The sequence below is a fragment of the Urocampus carinirostris genome, chromosome 19 (assembly GCF_059441175.1).
Source record: "Urocampus carinirostris isolate Australia breed hairy pipefish chromosome 19, RoL_Ucar_1.0, whole genome shotgun sequence".
In the NCBI taxonomy this organism is placed as follows: domain Eukaryota; kingdom Metazoa; phylum Chordata; class Actinopteri; order Syngnathiformes; family Syngnathidae; genus Urocampus; species Urocampus carinirostris.
The window spans coordinates 14,764,266-14,789,426 of NC_142367.1; the positions used below are offsets into that span (position 1 = coordinate 14,764,266).

General features: G+C 38.3%; 1 protein-coding gene across 2 annotated transcripts in view; it reads left to right on the forward strand.

The window, feature by feature from the left end:
* snx29 (sorting nexin 29) overlaps positions 1–25,161 on the forward strand; it is a 106,201-nt gene that overhangs the window by 15,006 nt on the left and 66,034 nt on the right. For both annotated transcript variants that reach the window (XM_088323376.1, XM_088323375.1), the window contains exons 12-14: positions 5,626–5,689; positions 7,175–7,303; positions 20,069–20,154. In XM_088323376.1, coding sequence (XP_088179502.1) covers positions 5,626–5,689; positions 7,175–7,303; positions 20,069–20,154 — 279 coding nt within the window. The remainder of the gene's footprint in view (positions 1–5,625; positions 5,690–7,174; positions 7,304–20,068; positions 20,155–25,161) is intronic.

Genomic DNA, 25,161 nt, shown 5'->3' on the forward strand with positions numbered 1-25,161 from the left:
AAATATTTTACATCGACATGTTTGACGGTTTTATGCAATAAATTATTAACACTTTTAAACCCTTAACATTTTCTTTAGTATCTGGTACTGAATTGTTGGTCGATATAAAGCATCTTTGCCCCTGAATGAGTACAAAATTGAAATTTAAAACCTTGTTTATCAAATAACAAATTGCTATTTAATGCACAGTAAAAAAATGATAAAATACACAATACTTAAAAAAAAAATAGAATTGTAATGAAAGTGGAGAAAAAGAATAGGGGTCACTAACGTGGTGCTTCCGAGCACCAGATGCCCCTGCAGCTGAGTAGCCAGCGCACCGGTTCTGAAAATTGCTCACCAGTGATGCATCATTGATATTTTTTCAAAAAAAAAACAAAAAAACAGTGTATTTAAACACATGATCAGTTCTTCCAAAATCATTTTTGAAATTGGCCTTTGATTTATATAGTGGTACTTTTACTTACAAATTTTATTCGTTCTGGGAGTAGCTTTGTAGCCTGAAAACTTCGTAAGAGACGCATTTTGTTTGTAAATGCGCTATTTCGTTCCAAGCCCGGCAAAAGTACGGTATGATATTTTTTAAATGAACCATAAAAGAGCATCAGATCATGAAACAAATACGTGTTAAAATTAAATTTCCGCACATTAACGAGATTAAAACGAGAGGCAAATAATGTAAAAAAAAACTAAGAATAAGGTAATTAATGAAAATATACCTATTTGCCTCTGGTTCATTTAAAAACTGATCCAATGACGTCTGCTTTTGACAATCCATCGTAAATACGCGAGGCAGACGTAGCAATGGCCTGACTTGTCAACACTTTTCCCGGGTGATTCTTTTCCACGAATTCTGAGACTTGGTGGAATTTCGCTAAGATTTCTTTCATTTCGGATGATTGAATGATGGCTGCGTCCAAGCTATCTTGCCAGAAGCCCTCTTCCTCCTCGTCTGTGAACTCTGAATTGTCACGGTGACTCGGAGAGCATGCTGGGAGCCAGCATGCGCATTGGTTGCCAGGCAGATTTGAAGCGTTATCCAGTTTATTTATGTTTGGGAATAGCAGCGCGTTCTGTACTGTCTTTTTAACTTCGTAACTAGAGGCAATATTTTCCCATTCAGGTACTCCGTAACCTGAAATTTATGTGCGTAGAGACCTTTATAAGTAGAGGTACCACTGTATCTGAAATTACTCAGTGGCCTTATACAAGGGCAGATCATTTAGTGGTTGACTTAACGTCTAATAATTAAAACTTAGTACTTGTGTCACGTGGTAAGGCAACTGAAAACCCCTTCCCCCTCCCTAAAAAAACGGCCAGGAGAGGAACAGGTGCCCCCAGGCTGTACTTGCCCAAGACACATGACTGGGAGTGGTGCCCCTATGACCCCGTCGGTTAAGGAAACTGTGAAAATATATGATATTAAGGTCGGTCACTTTTTGAAATTTAATTTGTAATGAATTTAGATTTGCTACTTAACCTTTTACGTTGTTGAATTAATGTTATTGTATGAAAAAAAAATCCCACTTCAGAGCTAGCATTGTGTCCACTTGGTGGCACTGTTTTACCAGTAAAGCAGCTTCAACTCAATTTAGTAGCGCCTGTAAATGAAATTGTTGCATTTTATGGCAGCTGCAAGATTTCAAATGTCGACGGTTTTAGTCAGAAAAATGCCAATCACTTGACGAGCCGTGTGTGGTTCTTTTAAGCTGTTCATTGGAATGACACATTTTCCAAAAGCTACAAGACAGATGGAGAGAACAACAATAAGTGTATTTTCCTTTTTTTATTCACCCTACATCCCATATATACAGCTGAATCGCCAAGCTGCTCGTTGTCATGGGAAATAAAACAATCTCTGCGGATGACGCCACGGCTCGACAGGCTAAGAGAAAATGAGCTCATTTATAACATTCCACAATTCCGACATGCTGACTTTATGCAATTTTGTCCTCTGGAGTGTCATTCTAAAACGAGTGATATACTCAAATCACTCGCTTTTTTTGACCTAGTATATTGTTCATTACAAACTGTAACATTTCATACGCCTGAGCTGTTTTTTTTTTTTAATGGATAAAAGAGATCTTTTCATCCTGCCGTAGATAGTTCTAGATGTAAAAGATCCATTTTAGCTAGGCTGCCATAGAAGCCGTAGATCTATTTTAACTTGGCTGGCAGTGAATGAGTTAATCCATATTAAATCCACATTGTAATGTAATGATTGTAATTTTAATATCACAAAGCTTTCTAATTACAAAAAGGTTAAAATGTGCATTGTAGGTAAGTAACACTGAATTTTTACCCCTAATGGGATAGTGTGAATGATTTTTTGCTTACTCTTGGTTAAAAAGAGCTAACATTGATTTGAATAATAAGCAAAAATACATAACTAATAAATATAAAAATGCATTTTTAAAAATACCCTCAGGTCAAGAAATTTGCATTTATTCTAAATAACATGAGCCTCACCTAGAGGGAGCTGACATAATAGTTTGTTATCTTGCTGCTATGGGTACCTAAAAACCTTGAAAACCAAAAAATTAAGAAATATTGTGCAGTTTGGTCACTCTTGAGTCTGCATAGATTGTATTCTTCTTAGTTCTTTTTAGTACGGCTGTCTCTGGAATATACCCAGGAAGATACTTGACAAAACAATTTCATGCACATGAATGGATAATTAAATGAACTTTTTTTTTACATGTATAAAAACAAAATAAAACAAAAAAAAACCCGACAACCTACACGTATATTGAATACTATAAGTCACACTTTTTCATGAATTGGCAGTTCGTGGTACGCAGACTTCAAATAGGCTTATACGCTAGGTTGAAAAAATTGTTTATTTGTAATTGTATTCTGTTAAATATATCCCAATAATGCTGTATCAAAAAAAATCTGACAAGACGAACGCTACGGTCACTGAAGACCAGGGCTGGGGAATAACAGAATACATGTTAATGGCGTTATGTTATTAGGATAAAAAATGTAATCTCATTCCATTACAGTTACAGAAAAAAAGACTGAATCAAATTGCGGGTACGTTTAGTTAAAATAAGGATAACTTTGAAGGAATACAATTTAATTTAAAACTATATTTATACATACATAATGCGCCGATTGACTGTGTCCATCATAATTTCAATCACTGACACTAGAGAGACAGAGATGCGGGGCAAATTTTACAGACTGACAACTCATACTCTGTGTTCCAGGTTAAAGCAGTTCTCTTTTTGTCTGTACTTTTATTTCCCTTCAATCTAGCACTCATTTTGTTGAATTGGCGGGAGCCTGCATATTGGTGAGGGCAGCGCAGTTTCACGCTAGAGATGCAATCAGTGACATTAAGAAAACATGATTGTCTTTTTGTATTTTGTTGAAATTTGGTGTCAAAAATCGCTCTATGATTACTATATTGTGAGAATGTTCTACTTTGCGTAGTAAATCTGAATATAGTCAAGAGGTGTAGCATCCCCACCTGAAACAAGTAAAAGTTGAACTTGGACACAAGACAACCCAGAGTTTGTTGTAAATTTAGTATGTTTAAAAAATTGTATGTTTGAAAATATATTGGGTCTTTAATGTCTCTTGATGTAAACTAAAACTGAGCATATCTTGTCTGCTTTGTGATAAAGTTTTATTTTTGCTTGATTAACGATACAACAAAGTTAAAATTTAAGCACTTATATTTGCAGAACTGCAAGCAACTAACCAACCTTGGTTTCCTCCAATTATTTTTCAAGGTTACATTGCTGATTTATGTTTAACGTTTTGTAATTATATATATATATATATATATATAATGTTTCTTGTATTTTTTTTAGCATATTTGGTATTGGAGTAATCCATAGTAATTGAAAGTATTTAGGTTATATTACTGTAATATTTAGGTATTCACATCACGTTACTGCTTACATTTTTAAACAGGTAACTAGTAATTATATCAGATAACATTTTTTAAATAACCCTCCAAACCCTGCTGAAGACTGAACATTTTCTTAGTATGAATGAAAACCAGAGTGACGAGCAACAGGAAGTATGCTGCATCCGCAGGAAAATCACTATGGGAAAATGTCAAGATCATCCGGCACTTGACTCGTATTTAGTCCAAGCTGTCCATTAAAGTGGAGGTTATGGGCTACCTAATGCGTGAAGCCAGAAAAATTCTTTGCTAATGTTATTCTTTAAGTGTAAGTGCTTGAGTGTGCCGTTTGACGTACAGCCCCCGTTTTAAAGACTGTCTTTAAATATATGGCCGAGCTGAAGCGTTATTTCCCTCGCAAACATGCATTTATGCGAGGACCGAGGCTAGTCTGGCTCCAATCAGGTGGGGCCTGTCTGCAGGGCCTGCTGCTAACACGTGGTCTGGCTTAAGGTCATTTTTATTTCTACATGGCTGATGTTGAGGCCTCCCTACATTTAATTTATTTTTTCTTCACCACACTCCTCCTCCTACGCCCTACCCCAGAGACAAACTTGGCACTCCTACCCTGAGTGGCGAGGGGACCTACTTGTATCTGGGGCGATGCGGACACCCTCTAATTATGAGGACAAGCTAGTGGTCTCTCCCCCCATTTTTAGCGAGCAAAATTAAAAACTGAACTGGAAAGTTAATTTCTTGTTTCACGGTTATTTCTAGATATTGAGGTGGACTTTGAGGTCTGCATCTGCATTCATAGTTGCAGCTATTTAACAATAACGAATAATTTGATATCATGATACAGGTGGATGTGTATCGCGATACAGATCTCACAATACTCAAACGTTTGTGTCAAGCTGTTCAAACGATGTTCTTAAATTGGTAAAAATTGACAAAATGGTTGTACAAGGTATCAATACTTAACTGTGATGTTAAAATAGGACTCGATTTTAGATGTGTTTTAAATTGGAAGCTCTAATGTAATTTATATAGTTTTTTCCTGTATTTTTCTGCATTTGTATCCACTGAATATTTTTTTCCTGACAATTTGGATCATAATTTGCCATGGTATCAAAAATGCAGTTTGTTGTTTGCAACTGTTTTGGATCTATTTCAAATTGGAAGCTATTACTATCACTGATTTTATTTTTGTTTTGGTAATTTATTTACTTTTTCCATTCATGTTTGTATTGTTAAAAAACGTAGGCCACAAATTTCAATTAATTTTTTCCCATGTATTGGAAAAACTATTAAATACTGGATTTTTATGGATTTGGATAATGAAGAGAAAAGGAAATTTTTTTTACAGTACCGTTAGAAAAAAGGCCAACAGAGGGGAAAAAGCACCAGTGGAATAGTGGATTATTTGACGAGGTATCAATGGTATTTGCATTTGGTATCCATCTATTTTGATATTGGTACACAGTCCAGTTAATCCAGAGAGTATTTGTTCTAAAAAAGTCAAATGTAATGTCTGTAGTGACTATGATAAAGAAAAATATTCACAACAAAATCTAAACATTTCAGATGACAAGTGAACAGCCATGGTGTGTGTTTATGTATGTATAATACTCACATAATGTATTTTCTATTGCCCCCAAAAAAATCACTCTAAAAATATAGTTAAATAATAAACCTAAGATGTTTTAGCATACACTTACATGGTTTAAAATGTTTCTGAGTCCTGACACGTACTTTGTCCCTTGCAGCGGAGCTGCGCCAGGCCATTGTGGCCATGATGAACAGGAAGGACGAGCTGGAGGAACAAAACGGGTATGTGGAGGATATATGGACGCCTTATCTGCCGCCTGCAATGCTGAGTGCGGCGGCAGCTATCGGATAACCTTTCCCGTTATTATACCTCTCTTTGTATCAAGGCTATGCATTTTCATGCTGACTTTGCCACAAACTGATTCGTTTTTGTTGCCTCGGATCAAAGCTCATTTAACACGCACCAAATCAGTTATATTGTTTTGTTATTGGAATACAGCTTGATGGAGGTGGAGATTTTTTTAATCATTTGAGGATGACTACTAGTAGAGGAGCCCCTTACATAGATGAAAGAGGACAAATTGTGTCTGCCATTTTTTTTTTTGAAGACGGTACCCTCTAGATCAGTCTTTCTCAACTTGTGCGTCGGGACCTAAAAGCGAGTCCCGGACCCTTATACATGTTGAGAGAAGAAAAAAACAAAGGGTCATTACACTTTCCAACAGTAGATAGAGATAATGCCCTGCTCAAGCTCTTCTCCCTGTTCAACAATGTCTAAATGGTGTTCGAAAGGGACCACATCTTGTTTGATTTAATTTTATTGGTTTTATTACCTTTTATGCCCATGATGGGTCCCAAGATAGTTGGTGATTAGGGGAAGGAAAATTGAAAATAAATTACACATTTTTGACTCAAAAATGAAAATAAATGCAAAATATGAAAATGGTATACGAGTGCCATCGAAGCTCTGCTAGATGGTTAGAAATACGTTATATATTTTCAGCTTTTTACCAGTATATTAATCTTTATTATGTACATAATTTAATAAGTAGCATGGTTTAGGTACACATTTTATATATTTTTTGAATTTCTTTTAGTATGTGGCATCTTTAAAGCAGTTTTAGGGTGGCGCTTATGTGCGATGTAGGCTTATATGCCAGATTTTGGTACTTGAAGTTGTTTTGGTTTTGCTGGTCATTTTGATTTGTTTAAAAAATATCTCTGGTTTAAGCTGTACAATCCTTTCCTTCCCATAAATTTAGGAAGTGGAAAGTTGTTCTTGATTTGGGTCATTGCTTGAAATTTGGGTGCAACAGTGGGTGCTGAAGTCGAACCAGTTGAGGACCTCTGCTCTCGATGAGCATGTTTGTAGAAAATCCGATTTCCTCTAACATTTAAAGTGATGGACCACTGGAGGTCATTGTAACTTGGAATGGAGCTATAGACACACTACAGATGTCTTATGGATACCATTTGGCAACATTCGAAAGCTTGCCTCTATATTTCCCTGCTTGTGCAAGGATGATTTTCAGCCAGCAACAGGACATGAAAGTTTGCGTCAAACCCCATGACCAACAGAAAAAGACCACAGAGCTGGATACACTTGAAGCGGCTGAAAAGAGCCAATGTCTGGAGTTGATCAGAATTTGTGACTTTAAAAGAAATTGTGATCATGATATAGTATTCCAGGCTACTACTATTTTAATCTGTATATATTGACCCGTCTGATGCAATATAATCAGACGTGCCACTCTGTTTTTTTGGTAGGTCTCTTCGTAGCCTTTTAGATGGAGAAATGGAACATTCGGCTGGTCTGAGGCAGGAGATTGAACTGCTGAAGAATAAGTTGGCTGAGCTGGAAGAGAGACACACTGCCAAAGTCCAGGCACTTGCCAGGTGATGTTCCTTTAAGGTTGTTAAAAAAAACTAGCAAAATCAAATTTCGGAGTTGTGCTTAAGTCTCTTGAACTGCCAAAAAAACAATTTAGGTAGTGAATGAGCTCACATTCAAAGTTAGTCATAAAGCGACTGAGGCTTTTACGAACATCAAACCATGGCACTGATTTCAGGCTTGCTTTAGAGCGTTCCTGATATTTCAAGTGAGTGAATCCTGCACACAAAAACACTTGGTGTTACATCAGCCAAAGAAAGCCAGATCAGATCAGAAGATCAGAATGCCAGCTACGAGCTTCATACTTCTATGTTGAGATTCTCAACTCATTACCTGGTTTAAGATGTTTTTTTCGTTCTGTTTAATTTTTATGTATGATTTTTTTTAACAGTCTACATGGGTATTGATGTTCAAATGATTCGCACCAAAAAGCACGACTGCAACTAATGTATTCTCATACCTGGTTTGAACCTTAACAAAAAATTATACGGGAATACAATTAGGTATGAGTACAAATTACTATAGAAAGCTATTTATATTTATTTATAGTTATCATCTAGTCTTAATGTGAAGTTTTTTTCTTGTCTTTAAAAAAATAGCTTAACGATTTTCTAAAATTGAAATGTTTATTGCTTTTAGTCCAAAAATGTATTAAAAAATACTAATTTTCAGTAGATTTAACAAGAATAGGACAGTGATCCCTTGCTATATTGCGGTTTTGCTACTTCCCAGATTCTCATCGAGCGTTGTGCTCTCCATTCCAATTGGTTAACATTGAGTTACTCAACTGGTTACCTGCTCTTTAGTGAATTTCTTCATTTAGATATTCAGCAAGAAATCACATTCCATCAACACCCGACATGGGCACTTTGTTTGAATTAATCAGTCGGATTCCAGTACCAATTCTAAGGCAACTGCTGGGCACTAGCCAGGAATGCACCGCGCCGACGAACGCACCATGAAAAAAAACAAAGGATCATTGTATTTTGCAACGTTCTGTTTAATTAATCTAAAGTGCTGCTGCCTGCTGGCCGTTCTCTGTAATTTTAAAACTGCATAGCTTCTAAAGCGAATTTAAATTGGCAAATGTAAAAAAAACAAAACAAACAAAAAAAAGGAAAACAAAGCAGTAGACGATAATTCTAGTTATTGGGTGTCGACTCTCTGTTTTAAAAAGACTGAATAAAACGTCTTTGGCATTGAAGTGATGGTATCGATCAGGTTTTCTGCGTCTTACCTCACACACGCACACGCACACTTGTTTCTCGAAAAGAATCGATTGATGTCAAAGAAGCTCTGGTTTAATGAATTGGGAAGGAGGGGGCGTCCAAATGTTTCCTTTATCGTTGTTCCCTCTATGTTCAGATTTCCCACGTTTCAATAGGTCTTTTCTTTCAGTACATCCCCTCCCGCTGCTTCCTTTTATTAAAAGGACGTCCAAATCCAACGGTTTCCTCAACTCATTGATCGGTTGCCACACGGGGTAGTCTGCCGCTGCAACTTGCCTTTCAGATAAGCTGCTGAGTATTAGTAAAAGCAGCAGAGATTGTAGAAGGATTCAATTGTTCAATATTTTGTCTGAGCTCAGTGTAAATCCAGCCCTAATCGCATTAGATATAGCCAAGTGCACTCTTAATTTTGTGCATTTTTAGTTCACTTTCCAGGCTCAAGCTCGCTCTATCTCAGCAGTTTTCTAGTGACCAGCCAACGCATCAGCTTTTTAATATGCGATGATTTTCGCATTCGCACGGTGTATCTTAATGGAGCAGAAATAGCAGGCGAGGGACAGAGGGGGAAGGGGTTCCTCCTCGGCCGTGCAACTTGGAGACCCACAAATCCCATTGCGTCGTCAGTGGCTAAATCTCAAGCGGTTCTTTTCTCTACCGGTCCAAATCTGGCCCGATCAATAGCAGCTATAAATACCGGCCAAGAAGCAGCTTGCAGCTGAATGGAGGACGGGAGCTGTCTGCAGCGTTTATAGGGAGAAGGCGATGGCCAATGCATGATTTTTTGTGGTTGTTTTTACCTCTCTGTTGTTATTCACAATACGTACCACACAATCTACAGGTTTTTTTGCGAGTTATTGAAAAAACATGTGAACTATGACACACTGAGATTCTGAACTCATTCCCAACGTCAGCTAATGTTGATTTTAGGTGGGCTGATGTTAAATAACGTGCAAAGTAACTTATTTTCCCACGGCCACTCTCCAAGTGTAGTAGACATTAGTTATGATCTCAGCAAATTATCCGTTTCAACGATTTCAATGACAGATAATTGCTTGTTTTAAGATTTGTTTTTCTGTGTTTTACTAGAAAAAATAAGTTAAAAATAGTTAGATTGGAGAAACAAAACAAAACCTCATCATGTACATTGGAATTATTTTATTGTTCCATTAATAATTTTTGCTAATTATAGTATTGATATTATATGTTATTATTTTATATTTATTGTTATGGATTTTTAAATATAATAGCAACAATAGTGCATTTGATTTATGGCGAGGACATTTGGCAAAAATCTCTGCAAATTATCAGTCTCAAGCCTTTCGATGGTAGACAATTTTGCATTTTCTTTTGTTTTACTAAAAAGTAATTTAAAGATGTTGTAAAATTGATTTTTTTTTTTTGCACAAAATTACCTGATAATGTGCATAACCCTGTTATATTATATTCTAATATTTTTTATTTTGTCATTATTTCTTATTGACTTTTTAATATAATAATGATTATGATAAAGGATTAGAAAGGTAAATTATATCGGTATATTAATCTAATGTTTTTTTTTTACCATACACTTTATTTTGTCCCCCCAGTTTTTTTTGGGGGAAAAAAAAAGATAGTAGGTCATTTTGCAAATTTTTAAGACTGAAAATGAATTGCAAAAGATAAACAGTACAAACACTTTCAGTCTTGTAAGATTTCAGTTTTGTTATCTCTTAGAAAGTCAAAGAAGCTTAAAGGACATAAATATTCCTTGATGAATCAGGGATTTTTCATGTATAATGTCTTTACTGAAGGTCAGGAGTACTCAAAAGTATTTTTCCTTCTGGTAAATGAGCAGTAAATTGCAACTGGTGTGCATTAGTCTTTGATTTGCATCTCTGAAGGTGTCTTTGTACTTTCCGGTTATTACCTCCAAATAAATTCACCCAAGCTGTGTTTGGTGTGCAATAAGATGACTCAGAGATGCAGAAATAATAACAAGTGCTGGGGTTTAAAAAAGAAATGCAACTAAAAGGGATTTTGGCATTTATTACAAGTAGTTGAATTTCGAGTATTTATTCAATTTTTTGGGGGGCGATTTCTTTAAAGATACAAACATGAATGTTTCTCTAAAAAGACAATAATAAACGCTGATTAATATCTGTTTTTGTGTAAAAAAAACGGGAGATATTCTTTTCCGGTTACTGACTGGGTAAGCGGGTCAAAATTCATGCAGCCTGAGCAATGACAGTCTGCAAGAACAGTGCTCCAGGCAAGGACTTAACTATAGCTAAAATGGCACCGTGCCACTAATTAACGTCACACATACTCTCATTCAACATTCTGCTATGCGACAAAAAGTTGGACTTAAAATCTCCATTTATAGAAATAAAATTCCAACTACACTTCACTGCTAGCCTGTTCCATATGGTGTAATTTATCTATCTACTATCTACCCTGGTCATATCCCTTGAGAGGGGTGACCGACAGCAAGACAAACACATACACAAAAACAAAGAAAATTGAAAAAAAGGGAAAAAGTAGCAAAAAACGTACACAAAAAATGTTTTTTGACCATGGCCAACCAAAATTCCCAAACACCCAAACAAGTTGAGCACCTCGGCACGCAAGTTGGTCATGCTTTCGTCCCTCCTGATGAAATGGGACACAAGAAAGCGGCCATGTCACTCGGGTCAAGGTGACACTACACACTCTTCTGTTCAACAGCAGGGCCCGACAGCATTCACTGGTTTACCCCTGCCGCATCATACAGGTGCCTTCCCATCCCTTAGAACACATCTAAACATCCCACTATCCTTTTACAACATCTCTCCACTCATTCCTATCACCAACAAGAGCTCTATTTTCCACTATATTTAGACCTCTTTCCTGCGGTGCACTCATAACACCATCCATCCAAATCAATCGCGGCCTTCCTCTTGCTCTCCTTCTATTTACTTCTGCTCTGTAGATCCTCTTCAACATTCGCTCCTCATACATCCCCTCCATGTGTCCAAACCAACCAAATACTCTCTTGTCCACGCGCTTACTCTGTTCCACTACTATTCCAGTTCTGTCCCTCACAATTTCATTTCTCAGTTTATCCAATCTTGTCACTCCTAACATACTCCTCAAATACTTCATCTCAAAACATTTAATTTCCTTCTCAAATCTGCATTCAGGCTCCATGTCTCTGCACCATACAACACAGTCGGCACAATCACACTCTCATACAGTCCCCTCTTAACATCCATACTCATACTCTTGTTGCTCATCACTCTCTTATCACAACAACTTCTCATCACATTACCATCACCTGCCACAATGCCTCTCTATACGGTGGAATAATAACGACTATTGGTAGAATTGAAGAGTATGTCATGAACCATGCAAGAACTTTTCAGCGCCCAGTGTTTCCTGTGACGTGATCTTACGATTTCAATCATCATGACGATCGCTGATGTACAGGCAAGGTCATCCCCCTCTGACACAACAATGACGGGCTTTGTTGTCTTTTTTGCGAAGAAAAAAGCTTTAAAGCGTTAATTATTTGTATAATAGTACCTCTACTTCTCTATTTACAAATTCAATTGGTTTCGGCAGTGACGTTGTATAATGTAACCGTTGTAGATTGAAAAACGTTTTCTCATTGAAATTAATTGAAGCGGGATTAATCCATTCCAAAGTCATCGCCCACAACCAAACCACCATTAAATCAACTGCAACTGCCTTATACTGTAGGTACACTGATGTTCAGTCAGTTTTCAGAATTATACCACATAGTATAAATAATGAGGAATAAGGCTAAAGAAATGCAAAGAATGACATTATTGTACAGTATGAAGCTTTATTAGTCAAAAACAGTTAAAAAACAAAACAAAAAAAGATACCTCAACTGAAGAAAAACAATCTAATTTAAAAAGTCAATTAAATGTCTTGGAACATTTTTCCACTCACTGCGCCAGTTTGGTCGCTGGATGCATAAATTTGAGACGGAAATAAACCGAGCTCTAGTGGCTGCAACCAATGAATTATTGGACTAAGCCATTTAGCGATTTAATGCATGGGGGTTGCAAGGGTCTCACCTAGCTGATAATCATGTAGGATGTTGTTGTTACTTCCTTGCGCAAACCTTTAGTGGTATAGTCACTAACTTTGAATACTTGAAATGATAATATAACAAAGAAGATTTTTGTCTGACGCAAACTTCCGATACTGAAACATTTGTAAGCTGGGTAAATTGTAGAACGAGGTACCACTGTACTTATGCCGTCGCTTTTGTCACCACACTACTTCATTGCGCCATATGGGCTGCCTGCTTACTCTCATTCGCTGGATACAAGAAGCAACACGAGAAAGTGGGGGCTTCCTTGATGTATGGACAAAGATCTGATCAAAGCCCCTCCTGTCATCTAATGGTGATTTTTCGGAATGAAATAATTCGCTGAAGCTTTATACTCACTGATGAACTGAGTCAATTGGTTTACAATATTTGTTTTTTAATTAAACAATAAAACTTTTTAAAAAAAAAATTTTTTTTTTATACGTTTTGCCACTAAGAGACAATGCTTCCCAAAATGTATTTATACATTATGGCACTAAATGAGGTAACGCGTTAACCAGAAATATTACATGTTAAAGTTGGGGGCAAGTTAATTCCATTTTTCTGTTAGCCACATTTGTGATCCATCTGCATGCTTTGTCTAAAGCTGTGTCTTGAATAGCGCAAGTCTGCGTTACATCAGCAGAAGGTATTTCAGTCTTTTATGGTTCAATAATTTGACAACAACAAGTTCAGTATTAGACCAGTACCTCAAAAACAAAAGAAAAGGCGAATACAACCACGGTGAGACTGCAGCAGTTTAAGTATTGTTTCTTTGGATAATCGTTTATTCACAAAAGGGGACGTTTGCTGTTAATAAAAGATTATCGGATCAAACGGGACCTGAAAACAGAATAAAAAAAATAGTGGGCTGCCATTAAATGTTTTACGCTGGCTGTCATCCTGTCAAAGCAAATGTCAACGTTTTAATGGGGAACCCCACCACGCCGAGGGGCATTTTATTGCTGTCTTATTCGTTTTGCCTCCTACTAAATTTGTATTATGCTCAACTTTGATTTGTCGTTGGTTAAGAAATCCACTGAATGAAAAACAAATCCAAAAATAATTATTGTATTTTCTAGACTGCGTATCCAAGATTAACACCAGGCCAAAATTTCATAAAAAGGTAATGGGCAAAATTATTGAAAAAGACTACTTGTTTTCAGCATTGAAAAATAAAAGCTGACTTTCGGCGTAAGAAGACATTAGTTTTTAGTGGATGCAAGTTTCTGGAAAGTCTAAGATGAAGATGCAAGTTTTCGAAGTTAGAAGATAGCCTAATGCGTAACTGTGAAATTATTTTCTGCACTTTAAGGAGCACTGGATTATAAAGCACACCCCCAAAATAATAGTCTTGTCATATATTTTTCGAACATAAGGTGCACCAGACTATAAATGGCATTAAATTGAAAGTAAGCGCTACTGTGTGTGTGTGGGCAAGTGTAAACACTTGCAGTATATATATATTAATGCAACGATTGATCAGTCAAAAAGTCGCTGATCATAATTGTAAAAGATTGTATGCAATAAGAATCGAACCCGCGTTTTGGAGGTCAAAGTGCTGACACTTAACCAATAGACCACTTGTGATATGGATAACATATCAAAAGGCAATATAGCTTATTACATTATCACAATTTTACTCATGGTGCCAGCAACAGCCAGCCTAGTGCATTCTGATAGGTTACAGTCAATCCACTTATTCGCGTGTGCATCAATAACTTCTCTGTTCAATATGTATACATACGTTAAAGAGCTTGTATAGTTTGAAATCTGTTTTTTATCCATTCTCTTACATTTGTTGGTGAAGACGTGGAGTGCCTGTTTAACCTATCAGAATGCACTTTGCAAATCAGTGTTTTTGGGACTGTCAGTAAAAATGGTGTGATCATGAGATAAGATCTAATGCCTTGTGGTGTGTCGTATTTACTGTAGGTCTAGTGATAAAGCGATGGCGCTCTCACGTCCACTGACCAGGTTAAATTACCGTTGCATACAATGTTTTCCAATTCTTAGTTTTTAAATTCAGTGATGTGTATTGATTTGATCAATCTTGGCACAATCATTGCTCAGATATGCTAATATACCAGGGGTGGCGAACATGTGGCTCTAGAGCCGCATGCGGCTCTTGGCCAATAAGAATGCGGCTCTTTGCCTCATCATATTTTCTATATACCGTGGCTCTTTGCCTTGTTTCATGTTTAGTTTTTTTGTGTGTATTGAGGGTGGACACTTTCCTTGAAATCAACACAAGAACAATACTTGTATCAAAATGAGAGGAGTGTGTTATGGGAAATAATGTTTTTAATTGTGTGTGTGTTTGTGTGTGTCTGTCTGTCATGGCAGGTCAGTGCGTGGTGTGGCTCTTTGACTCTCACAGTTAAAAATGTCGGCTCTTTGTGTCAAACTTGTTCCCCACCCCTGTAATATACAGTAAAATGTATGTAAAAACCTTGTATGTTAATGCAAACCGATAACTACTGTATGCATTTTCAATCTTATTCACCGTTTTCTGCGATACTTAAGGCACATCAGGTTATAAGGTGCCCTTTAAAGTTTCTGTCCAAATTTGGGGTTTCAGCTGTGCCTTACAGTCCTGAGAGTATGGTATAATTTTGGTACTGATTGTTTAGACTCTGGGGAAAAAAAACGTCATCAATCATTTTTGGTACTGAATGGTTGTAGTCTTAAGACATTTTAAAACGTTTTTGGTACTAAATGTTTGGACTCTAAACATTTTTTCAAAACCGGAATGGTTAGACCATAAAAATCCAATGTGAAACCTTCTGGATTCTGAATGAGTGTTTTAATTTAAATGCTACAAGTTATAAGATCTTCCCACAGATCTTATCACCAGACTTTCTCCGTGAAATGAGACTCATTCCAATATCTGTGTTAAGCGGCATGTGTATTCAAGATAATTTAATCACGGCGGAACGGGACTGTGGGCGGGTCCGATAAAGGCCATGCTGGAAGTCTATGCGCCTTTTGTTGGCGGGGAATGAGGTCCGATAAGCAGCGCACCAAAAATTACCCGTGGAGAATTAAGCAAGACAAAAAACATTGAATGGAACCTGGGAGGGCGGAAAGCCTGTGTCCGACTCTGATTGATTTCAGCGCCGTGTCAATGATGTTTTGCCTCCTGCCGCTCTTAAAGAGATTCCTTGCTCCCCACCTCAGTGATGTTGATTAAAAAGGAGACTGACTCAGACCTTCACTGTTTTTGGGTTGGCTAGTTAATAAACTGGTTCCATCCTCATAGAGCCACTCACATCCAAAGTCAGACATGTTTCAATGGAAAATGTTTGAATTTTCTGTATCTGGCACACAAAGGAAACAATATTTACAATGAAAATTTTATTTTTTTGATATTTTAAGTATTATTTATTCATTAATAAAATACTAAAACTAGTTCCACCTCTTCATGTAGTGTGTTTTGGGCATGTACAGCCTTACTGTGCCTACAACTCCAGGCCTTTTTTTAGGGTAGGTATTTGCTACCCCACATTCCATGGTATCCGGTAGCAGGAGAAGCCTCCTGATCTGAATCTGATACGGCACCTTCATCATGTGGTTGTCGTTGTTGTTGAGTGCAAAGCTTCATCCCGCTCTGTAGAGATGAGAAAGCGGCGTGTGAGGATACTGATACTAGATCCTAAATCACTGGGGAAAATCTCTTGTAGTGCATTTCTTTAAAGGGATTATAAAATATCATTTTTTTACAATTAGGCACAGAAAACATATTGTCCTTTCCTACAATCATGCAGATATGCTCCATACGCGCCATGGATCTCCAAAAAAACAATTTTCAAAGTGAAAGGTTTGATTTCATACCCCCTAGAGCTGTGACGTCACCAGTGATATCGGGAAGCAAAACAAACGGCGTGTCCTGGTGAAAAACAGCGATTGTAGTAATAAGCGCATGCATAGCGCTTATTTTCACCTGGACTGATTGGAAATTCGCCTACCGTGCCGTTGGGGGACTTCTGACTGTTTTTTCCGAGGCGCGTTCTTTAACCTTCAAAAGCTGCTTTGGGTAGCTTTACCTGCCGTCGTGTTCAGCGTGCATTTCATGTATTGCCGCTTGTCTTTCAATTATTATAATATTTTTCGGATAGCTCCCCAGTAAAAGTGCGGGCTCCTGAAGGCTTCCAGTTTTGTTTGGTCTATGCTAGCAGTGCTCAATGTTTTTTCTCCTGGTTGGGTTCATGTTTTTTGCTGCCATGGCTTGTGGTTATCCTGGCTGCTTACTGCATGTTTCAGGTCAGCTGGCTTCCAGTTTTTTTCTGCCATTCGGTCCCGGTTCGTGATCTGAAGCAGCCAGCTAGCTGGCCGTGCCCTGGCTAATTTGGGGCGGCAGTAGCTCAGGAGGTAGAGCGATCGTTTTAGGATTAAGGGATCCCAGTTCGAATCCCGGCTTGTCCGTGTTACATGCCGAAGTGTCCTTGGGTAAGACACTAAAAACCCCAATACCCCCAATAAGCAGGTTAGCGCCTTACATGGCTGCACAGATCACGGCCGCTATTGGGAAATGTGAAGCACAATGTAAAGCGCTTTGGGAAGTCATTGACTTGAAAAGCGCTATATAAATGCAGATCATTTCATTTCATTTCATTTAGCCCATGTTAGCTCTGTGTGTTATTTTTGCTAGGTTGCCCCATTTGGGCTGCTCGACATTTGTTGTACCATTCCTGCACCCACCTGCGACACAACGCTTAGCCATTCTCCACAAAAACTACCAAAACTTGGCTTAAAACAAATCCTTTTCGACTAGTTTACATGTAAGAGGGTGTTGGTCTGCGTCACATGACGTTAGAGCTCAGGAAGTCTAAGACGAGACAGACTGCATTATCTTGGAAAATAATTGGAATATACCAATTACATATACATGGATATTCTGCAAAATATATTATTTTCTTAACATTTTGTTTGTTTTAGAATTTGTGAATCCCTTAAACCTATTTCTCTAGTTAAATATCCCTAAAGTAAGAAACCATGCCTGATATTTCAATTACCACATTTTGCTAAATTTAGATATTACTTTTCTTATCATGGTAAACGATTGTCTTGGAAGTTAAACGACTGTCTTCCATCTTCTGTGTGAGTTAATTTTGCTCATTTTAAGGTTATTTTTTCAGATTTTATACACACAAAAATAAATGAAAATACAGGAAATCTAGAAAATAATACTTAGCTAATTACAATTTCCTTCCAATGAGGTCAGAATTTATGCAGTAATTTGCAATTTATTTTGTTCTCTGCAAAAGTAAGATGTAAAACTATTACCGAAGATTTTGCTCAATGATGTTATGGAATTCATCCATATTTTCACTACATTGCCCCAAAAATGATTGCCCCACTGGCAGTAAATGTGATCTCTTTAAAAAAACTATATCAGTATTTTTTTCCCCATTATAAAAGGAAAACAATGTTTGAAATGGGCAAATGTATCTAATATGGCAGATACCAGTAAATTATGCTATTTTTTTTTTAAATCAATTATTCTCATTTCTAGAATTATATTTGTTATCTTACTCAAAACTACGGAATTAAATTACAAAAAGTTTAAATCTAGTAAAAAAAAAAACTAAGGTAGTAGTTCAAGACCCGAACACGCAGGCCGGCCTGCCGTCACGCTCGGGATAGCCCTTACGCTAGGCGGCCGTCACTCCGCCCACTGGAACAAGTGAAGAGGGGCCCACCCTGAGCCTTTCTGCGCAGGCTGTACCGCTTTCCCGCTCAGGCTTAGAGCCCTACGTTCGGCGGCCATTACCTCGCTTACTAAGCCCAAGTAAAGCGCACGCCACCGCCCCGGTCACAAATTCACCAAGCGCATTTCGGCAAGAGTATCCTGCGGCCGTCGCAGTGTTAGGATATGGATGCATTCACTGGGGACCTTAAGGGCTCTAGTTATGTGTCTGCAATGTGCCAATTTTTCGGCCCGTGCGTGGACTGAGTGTAGACCGGCTGGCATGGTTCCTTTTATTCTCGTTTTCCGTTCCTTCTCCCTTCCTTTTTCGTGATGTGCATTTGCATCAACAACAAGGCTGTGGAGGTTGTCAGCAGTATCAAGTTCCTAGGGGTGCACATTACAAACAAACTCACCTGGTCCGTGAACACTGCATCACTGGTTAAGAGGGCACAGCAGCGCCTGTACTTCCTGCGGAGGATGAGGAGAGCCCACCTGCCCCCACCCTCCCTCATTACATTCTACAGGGGCACCATAGAGAGTATCCTGACCAGCTGTATCTCTGTGTGGTGTGGAGGCTGCAGCGCTACCGACTGGGGTAGTGTGAGGAGGGTAACGAGGACAGCAGAGAAAATAATCGGGACTACACTTCCCTCCATTCAGGACATTGGCCAGAAGCACTGCCTATCCCATGCTAAAAACATTACCGGGGACCCCTCTCACCCCCATCATGGACTGTTCACTCTGCTAGCCTCTGGGAAGAGGTACTGCAGTGTGCGGTGCAGGACCACCAGGCTCCGCAATAGTCTAGTCCCCCTGGCCATTAGACTGTTAAATGGTCAATCTAACATATAGTTAACTTAAATCTAAACGGCTGCTAATCTGACTTTTTGCACTACTGGCAGTTTTTTTTTATAGCTTGCCACTCCTTGCACATTGCTCTCTGCACTATTGTAATTACAGCGTTATTGTTACAGTGTTAATGTTACTGTGTACCTGACTTGTTAACCTGACTGCCCATTTTGCACATCTGGTTAGCTACTCTTCTTGCACTATCGGCACTATGGTAAAATACTATACGTAGCCAAAATACAATACAACATTATTTATATCTGTACATTCAAGGAAACTGTGGGGGTCAGATGCATCGACATTTCGTTCTGTATACACGTGTACTAGAATGACAATAAAGTAGATCTGAATCTGAATCTGAAAGGTGTACTTAAAAAGTTGAAAGTCAAATATTTTCTTTATTAAGTGTTAACAATTCCCAACTGAGTTTAAAGAACCCTTTTTTTTTAATTTTCCATTACACCTGTCTGCTTTTATATTACTTTCATCAAAGCTGTTCGGGGCGGAACAAACCCCCAAAAACATGAAAAAAGAAGTTTGTTCGAGCGCAATTAAGAAATGCACACAAATCGTGATACCCTGCTGCCATCTCCTGGTTTAAATTCATGCTTGCGGCTTTGAGTTTTCAAATCCTGCACCATTTAAAATTAGCATAATCAATAGTGCAAGATTTTTTTTTTTCAATTGTGAATAATTTCTATTCATGTCGGTATATGCCATGGAATGTTTGCAATTTTCCCACCCGTTGATCTCGATGTTACGAACATAGTCTGGAACTCATCTTGTAACTAATGGATTTCCTGTAAGAATATTAAGCAGAGGTGGCCTTATGAAACCCTCCATACCACCCAACACCGCGCCCACAACCTCTTTTATTATTAGCCGTTATTGGTTATGTGATATCTGTGGTCTATTTGTGCAGGGAGAATGAGGTCCTGAAGGTCCAGTTGAAGAAGTACGTGGGGGCGGTGCAGATGCTGAAGAGAGAAGGGAGCCAGGGCAACGACGGTAAAACACGCACACACGGAGGTTGCCGCTCCATATTTTGCTCCTGAGCAAAATTGCATGAAACCGAGGCGCCCGACTTCTCTTTTAACGGTCCGAGGGCTTGGGCAAACACGTCTTTTTTTTATGGCGTATTTGCCGTCTGACGTTGTCGGCGCTCTGCGTAAACACAGGACAGATAAGCCGGCGCTGTTTGAGAGGGACATAAAATCAACTGGGGAGATTACAGAGGGACATCATAATTTTTAATTGTGTTTTGCGGGGGGGTTAAAAAAGTTATCAGTCAGTTTCTTTTGGTTTGTTCCAAAGGGAAGGAAACGATGCAAAAACTCAGTTCAAGAGAAAAAAAATTCCGGTTAATAACGTGCACCTAAAAACCCCAAAGTTGCCAGATATTGCGAAGAACACCTTATTATGTGGAGCGCGTTTTAGACCAGAAATATGGGAAAAATACAACTAAATGCTTCTATTTGCGGTAACTGTTTATAAATGAATGAATTTATTTAAGTTGTAGACTTCTTTTATAAAATGATTTTTATTTTCAGAATTTTTTTATACAACTTTTGCTCTTCATGTATTTTATTTGAATATAGCTCGGTGTGCCTTATATATAAAATATATTTTACAGAGGAATGTTTTTGAAGGTGCACCTTATAGTTGTGTGTGCCTTATAGTCCGGAAAATATGGTGAGTTGTAATTTGCGTTTTTTTTTAATACAAATTTGATTCATACCAAAGCTGAGCAGGTGAATTCATAACGACAGTTTAAAAATAAGGATAGTATTAAAGCAGGTATTTCAAACTCAGTTTGGTTCAGGGCATGGATCCTGATTTTCTGTTCCGAGGCATGCTGGATCTATATTTTGAGCTTTCTTTTTCAGTATTGTGCTTTATCATTCAGGCTACATTACAAGTAGTAACGCACCCTACATATCTCAATCACGGAGGAGGGGGTATATTTTTTAAACACATTTATTCACAAAAAACGGGGAGAAAAGATTTGAATGTTTGGCATTGAATATGTTAACTGGATTATTCGATTATTGCTACTTTGGTGGCCCAACACTCTATAATCACCCAAAATACTTAAGAATTTGTTGCAGGTACACTGTAGGGCAGAGGTGACGGTCGTGATTACGCAAAAAAAAAAAAGTTGACAACGTTCAAATTTAAAACCAGATCTCTTTTGATATTGTTGCACAAGTTTAAATCTCTACACTAATGTTTCATTTTTACACATTCTAGAATGAAGAACTCAAAATAAGCCTCTTTAAAATAAAAAATAACCCTGAAAATGTGTTTAAATTATTTAAAGAAACCCACACCAGATTTTCTTTTAATAAACAACGCCTACAATTGTGGATTAATAAAAATAAAATCTGGTCCTTTTCCATTTTTTTTAAAGACACACCCCAAAAGATGGGTTACCCTCTTTTTTTCTACCACTTTATTAGTCTCTGTTTTAATTTTTTTGCAAGAGATGAGTGCAAAGATCCGCCCCCCCCATACTATTCACCCAATTAAATTGCTCTGGGTTCTTGTCTGGCGTTTGCGGGTGTTTACAGTTTGTACTGTGGGTTTTCATCATAAAAGTCCTTTAATGAGCTTCCATTAACATTATTCCATCGAGACGTACAGCCAAAACGGAGTATGTTGGTAAAACACCATGTAAACTGCTGTTGGCCCTATATTTTCTGGATCAAACTAAGTATTTACTGCGTAGCATGGCCTATATACTAACCAAGAGCGAGATGTACTCATGAAAAAAGACCATACCTGGCTCACAAGCCATACGTTCCCGACCCCAGTTTTACACCGTCAAACGAGCCTTCTGTCTTTACTGCCACCTGTAGGCTCATTAGGGAAGATCACATAGGAGGGGGGAGATGGTAAAAGCGGGGATCGAACCTTCTTGTTTTTCCCTCCGTCGCCCTCGACAGGTGCAGCAATTTTCACTCCCACGGCGGCATCTAAATGATTTAATCCTCCCTTACCTCTGCCTTCCACCGCTAACGACACGCTTCATTCTTTTCCACTTTTGATGTTGACTACCACTGTTCTGACGGTTCTAAGAAGAAGTTTGCTGTTGAGTCGTGAATAGGAGGATGAATTGACAGAAAAACGTCTTTTTTTTATGTGCTGTCAGCACACTTCGCGATCAGAGCCCCCCGCTAATGATAGCGCGGCCGACGTTTTCCCTCAAACGTTAGCTAGGTGCCGTCAGCGCCGCTGAAGAGGGTCTTCCTTTAACGTCGTAGTGATGGACCGGTAATTAATTGTTTTCTGCAGGTTGCCATTGCAGGATTTCGTGCTTCCTTTTTCGTGTCTTTGAGGTGGGCTTGTTTTAATGCTAGGAGCAACTGACTTGTCAAATTAGTGCAGCGATCACACGCGTGTCAATAGGTGAAAAAACACGGGGAAGGAGATAATAGGAGTTACAGTTGTCTTTTTTTGTAAATCCCATTTGTTGAATTTAGTTTTTTGAAAATAATGGTTTTAATTAGATTAAAACAAACTTTTTTTAAAGCAAATTTTGATTTTAATAAAACTCTTTGTACTTTTTTATAACAATGCCATAATGACGTCTTTGTCCGCCATCCTGCTGCTAGGAGTACCCAAAAACCTCAAAAAGTCTGGGCAAAAAAAAGAGAAATAAAATGGTGTGTTTTGGTCACTTTGAAGTTCCCTATTTCGTATTCTTCCTTGTGCTTTTTAGCACTTTTTTCAGTTGGCCTACACCAAAAAGCGACATCTCTTGGTCAAATAATACACACTGTCCTTTTAAAATCTAGTCCATGATTGTAAAACTAGCGCAGCCAACATTAGTATCAACCACGGTTAGGTTACTTGGTATCGCACTTGCCCATTATTTCAGCAGCCTGTTGTTTAACAGGTTTCATACGGGTGCTTGAAACCCTCGGAAATGCTTGAATTTTAATGTTGTGTTTTCAAGGTTTCAAATGTGCTTGGATTTTAGTTAAATGCGTGAAATATTTGCATGTTTATCCACAAGCCTGCTTATATGTCTTGTAAGGCGTCATCGCCCCCAGCGGAAGAGGTGCATGCTACTCATAAACAGGGCAGTATAAAATGTGTCATAGTGCAAGGATTGCGTATCAATTATGGACATTTATTATGGGCAGTGCAAAAAATGAAAATAGCGTTTCTCAGTGGTTAATTGTAATGGAAAGAACTTCCTGTAACTGAAAAAGTAAGCTACATATTACCATTATTTTACCCAACACCTACAGTATATGGTCAGAGATTTGTCTGAAAAACAAATATATTTACTCAATTTCTGAAAATCGCAGATGCTTGTGGCACTGCAAAATACAAGATTCACACCAATTTTTTTTGTAATAACGGCACTTGAGAAAATGGTAAATTGGTTTTGACAATCCTCAAAAAGTATTTGAATTTGGCCTTGAAAAAGGTGGACGAACCCTGTGTTTAAGTTGACCTCGACCTTGTGTGATTTAGACAAGCTTATAAAAAAGTAAAAGTGATCCGAGAAGATCAAGATTAGGATTATGGCCATTGATTGGTTAAAAAAATATTCTTTATTTTCAAAGAACCTACAGCGTCGTGCTGCTGCCTTCCAGGTAATAATGAGTTGGCTCTCCCAGGGGAGATGTAATGACCTCCCGGTTGACCGTTTTCGGTATGAATGAATTATTTACCAGAGAGATCGATTCTCCACGGAGATGGTCTTCGCATGGAGGGTGGGGAGGGAGGACGTGAAGGAAGGTGTCCTTTGCGGAAGAAGATGTCTGATTGCTTAGTGCCGCCCGACTTAAATTGGCTCGTGGCGGTGTAGATTAAAAAGATTGGAGTGCCAACTCTGGGCCACGGTTCGAGAGTTATTAACTTGTTGGGCGCTGAGGTGTGCTCTCAGGAGGAACTGGGGGAGATCAATGAGAGGTTGAGGGCCACTAATTCCCTATTTTCCATTTTCGGGTTACGATCCAGTTTATGTCTGTTTGATCGTTTTTTATAACCGTGTGGCTTATTATGTTGTTTAATGGGTTGTTTTCGAGGAAACCAAGACCTTAGAAACTAAGGTCAAATGACATGGAGAAAATCCAGGGGGATGGGCACATGGTAGAATAAAAACTCCTCGGGGTCAGACTAGTAGATGAAACAGAAAGAGAGAAGGATAAAAAGAGCGAGAGAAGGAGGGAGGGAGAGAGAGAGCAAGAGAGGGACAGAGAGGAAATGAAAGGAAGATGGAAAGAAATAGAAAGAGAGCAAACAAGAGAGAAATAGAAACAAAAAGAGAAATAGACAAAAGAAAAGAGTGAGAAAGAGAAATCACAAGAGATAAATAGAAAGGGGAAAATATAGAAAAAGAAAGAGTCAAGTCATGGTTATTTGTATAGCCCTTAATCACAAAGAGTCTCAAAGGGCAGACCACAGATTATTGAAAACTATCGACTATTATGAAACCATCGCCTTATCTAAAACCTACATGAGGGCAAGGAAAAACTCAAAAACCTCAACATGAGAAATATGAAGAAACCTTGAGAAGCGACCGCATATGAGGTAATCCCTTCCAGGATGACCAGGCTGCAACGGATGTGGCAATAACAAATAATACACAGATATTGTCAACGTAAAATATAAGTTATTCATATGCTATAGAACAGAAGTGTGTTTTAAGCCTAGATTTGAACATCCATATCCGAATTTGCACATTTTATTTGTGAAGAGGTCTGAGAAAATAAGAGATGGAGAAAAAGACAGAGAGTGAGTAGTGATAGGAAGCACGATGGAGATAAAGAGAGAAAGAAATGAAATGATCTGCATTTATATAGCGCTTTTCAAGTCAATGAAGACTTCCCAAAGCACTTTACAATGTGCTTCACATTTAGCCATTCACTCACACTCACACACCAATAGCGGCCGTGCAGCCATGCAAGGGGCCAACCTGCTTATTGGAGGTATTAGGGGTTCAGTGTCTTACCCAAGGACACTTGGGCATGAAACACTGAAGAGCCGGGATTCGAACCG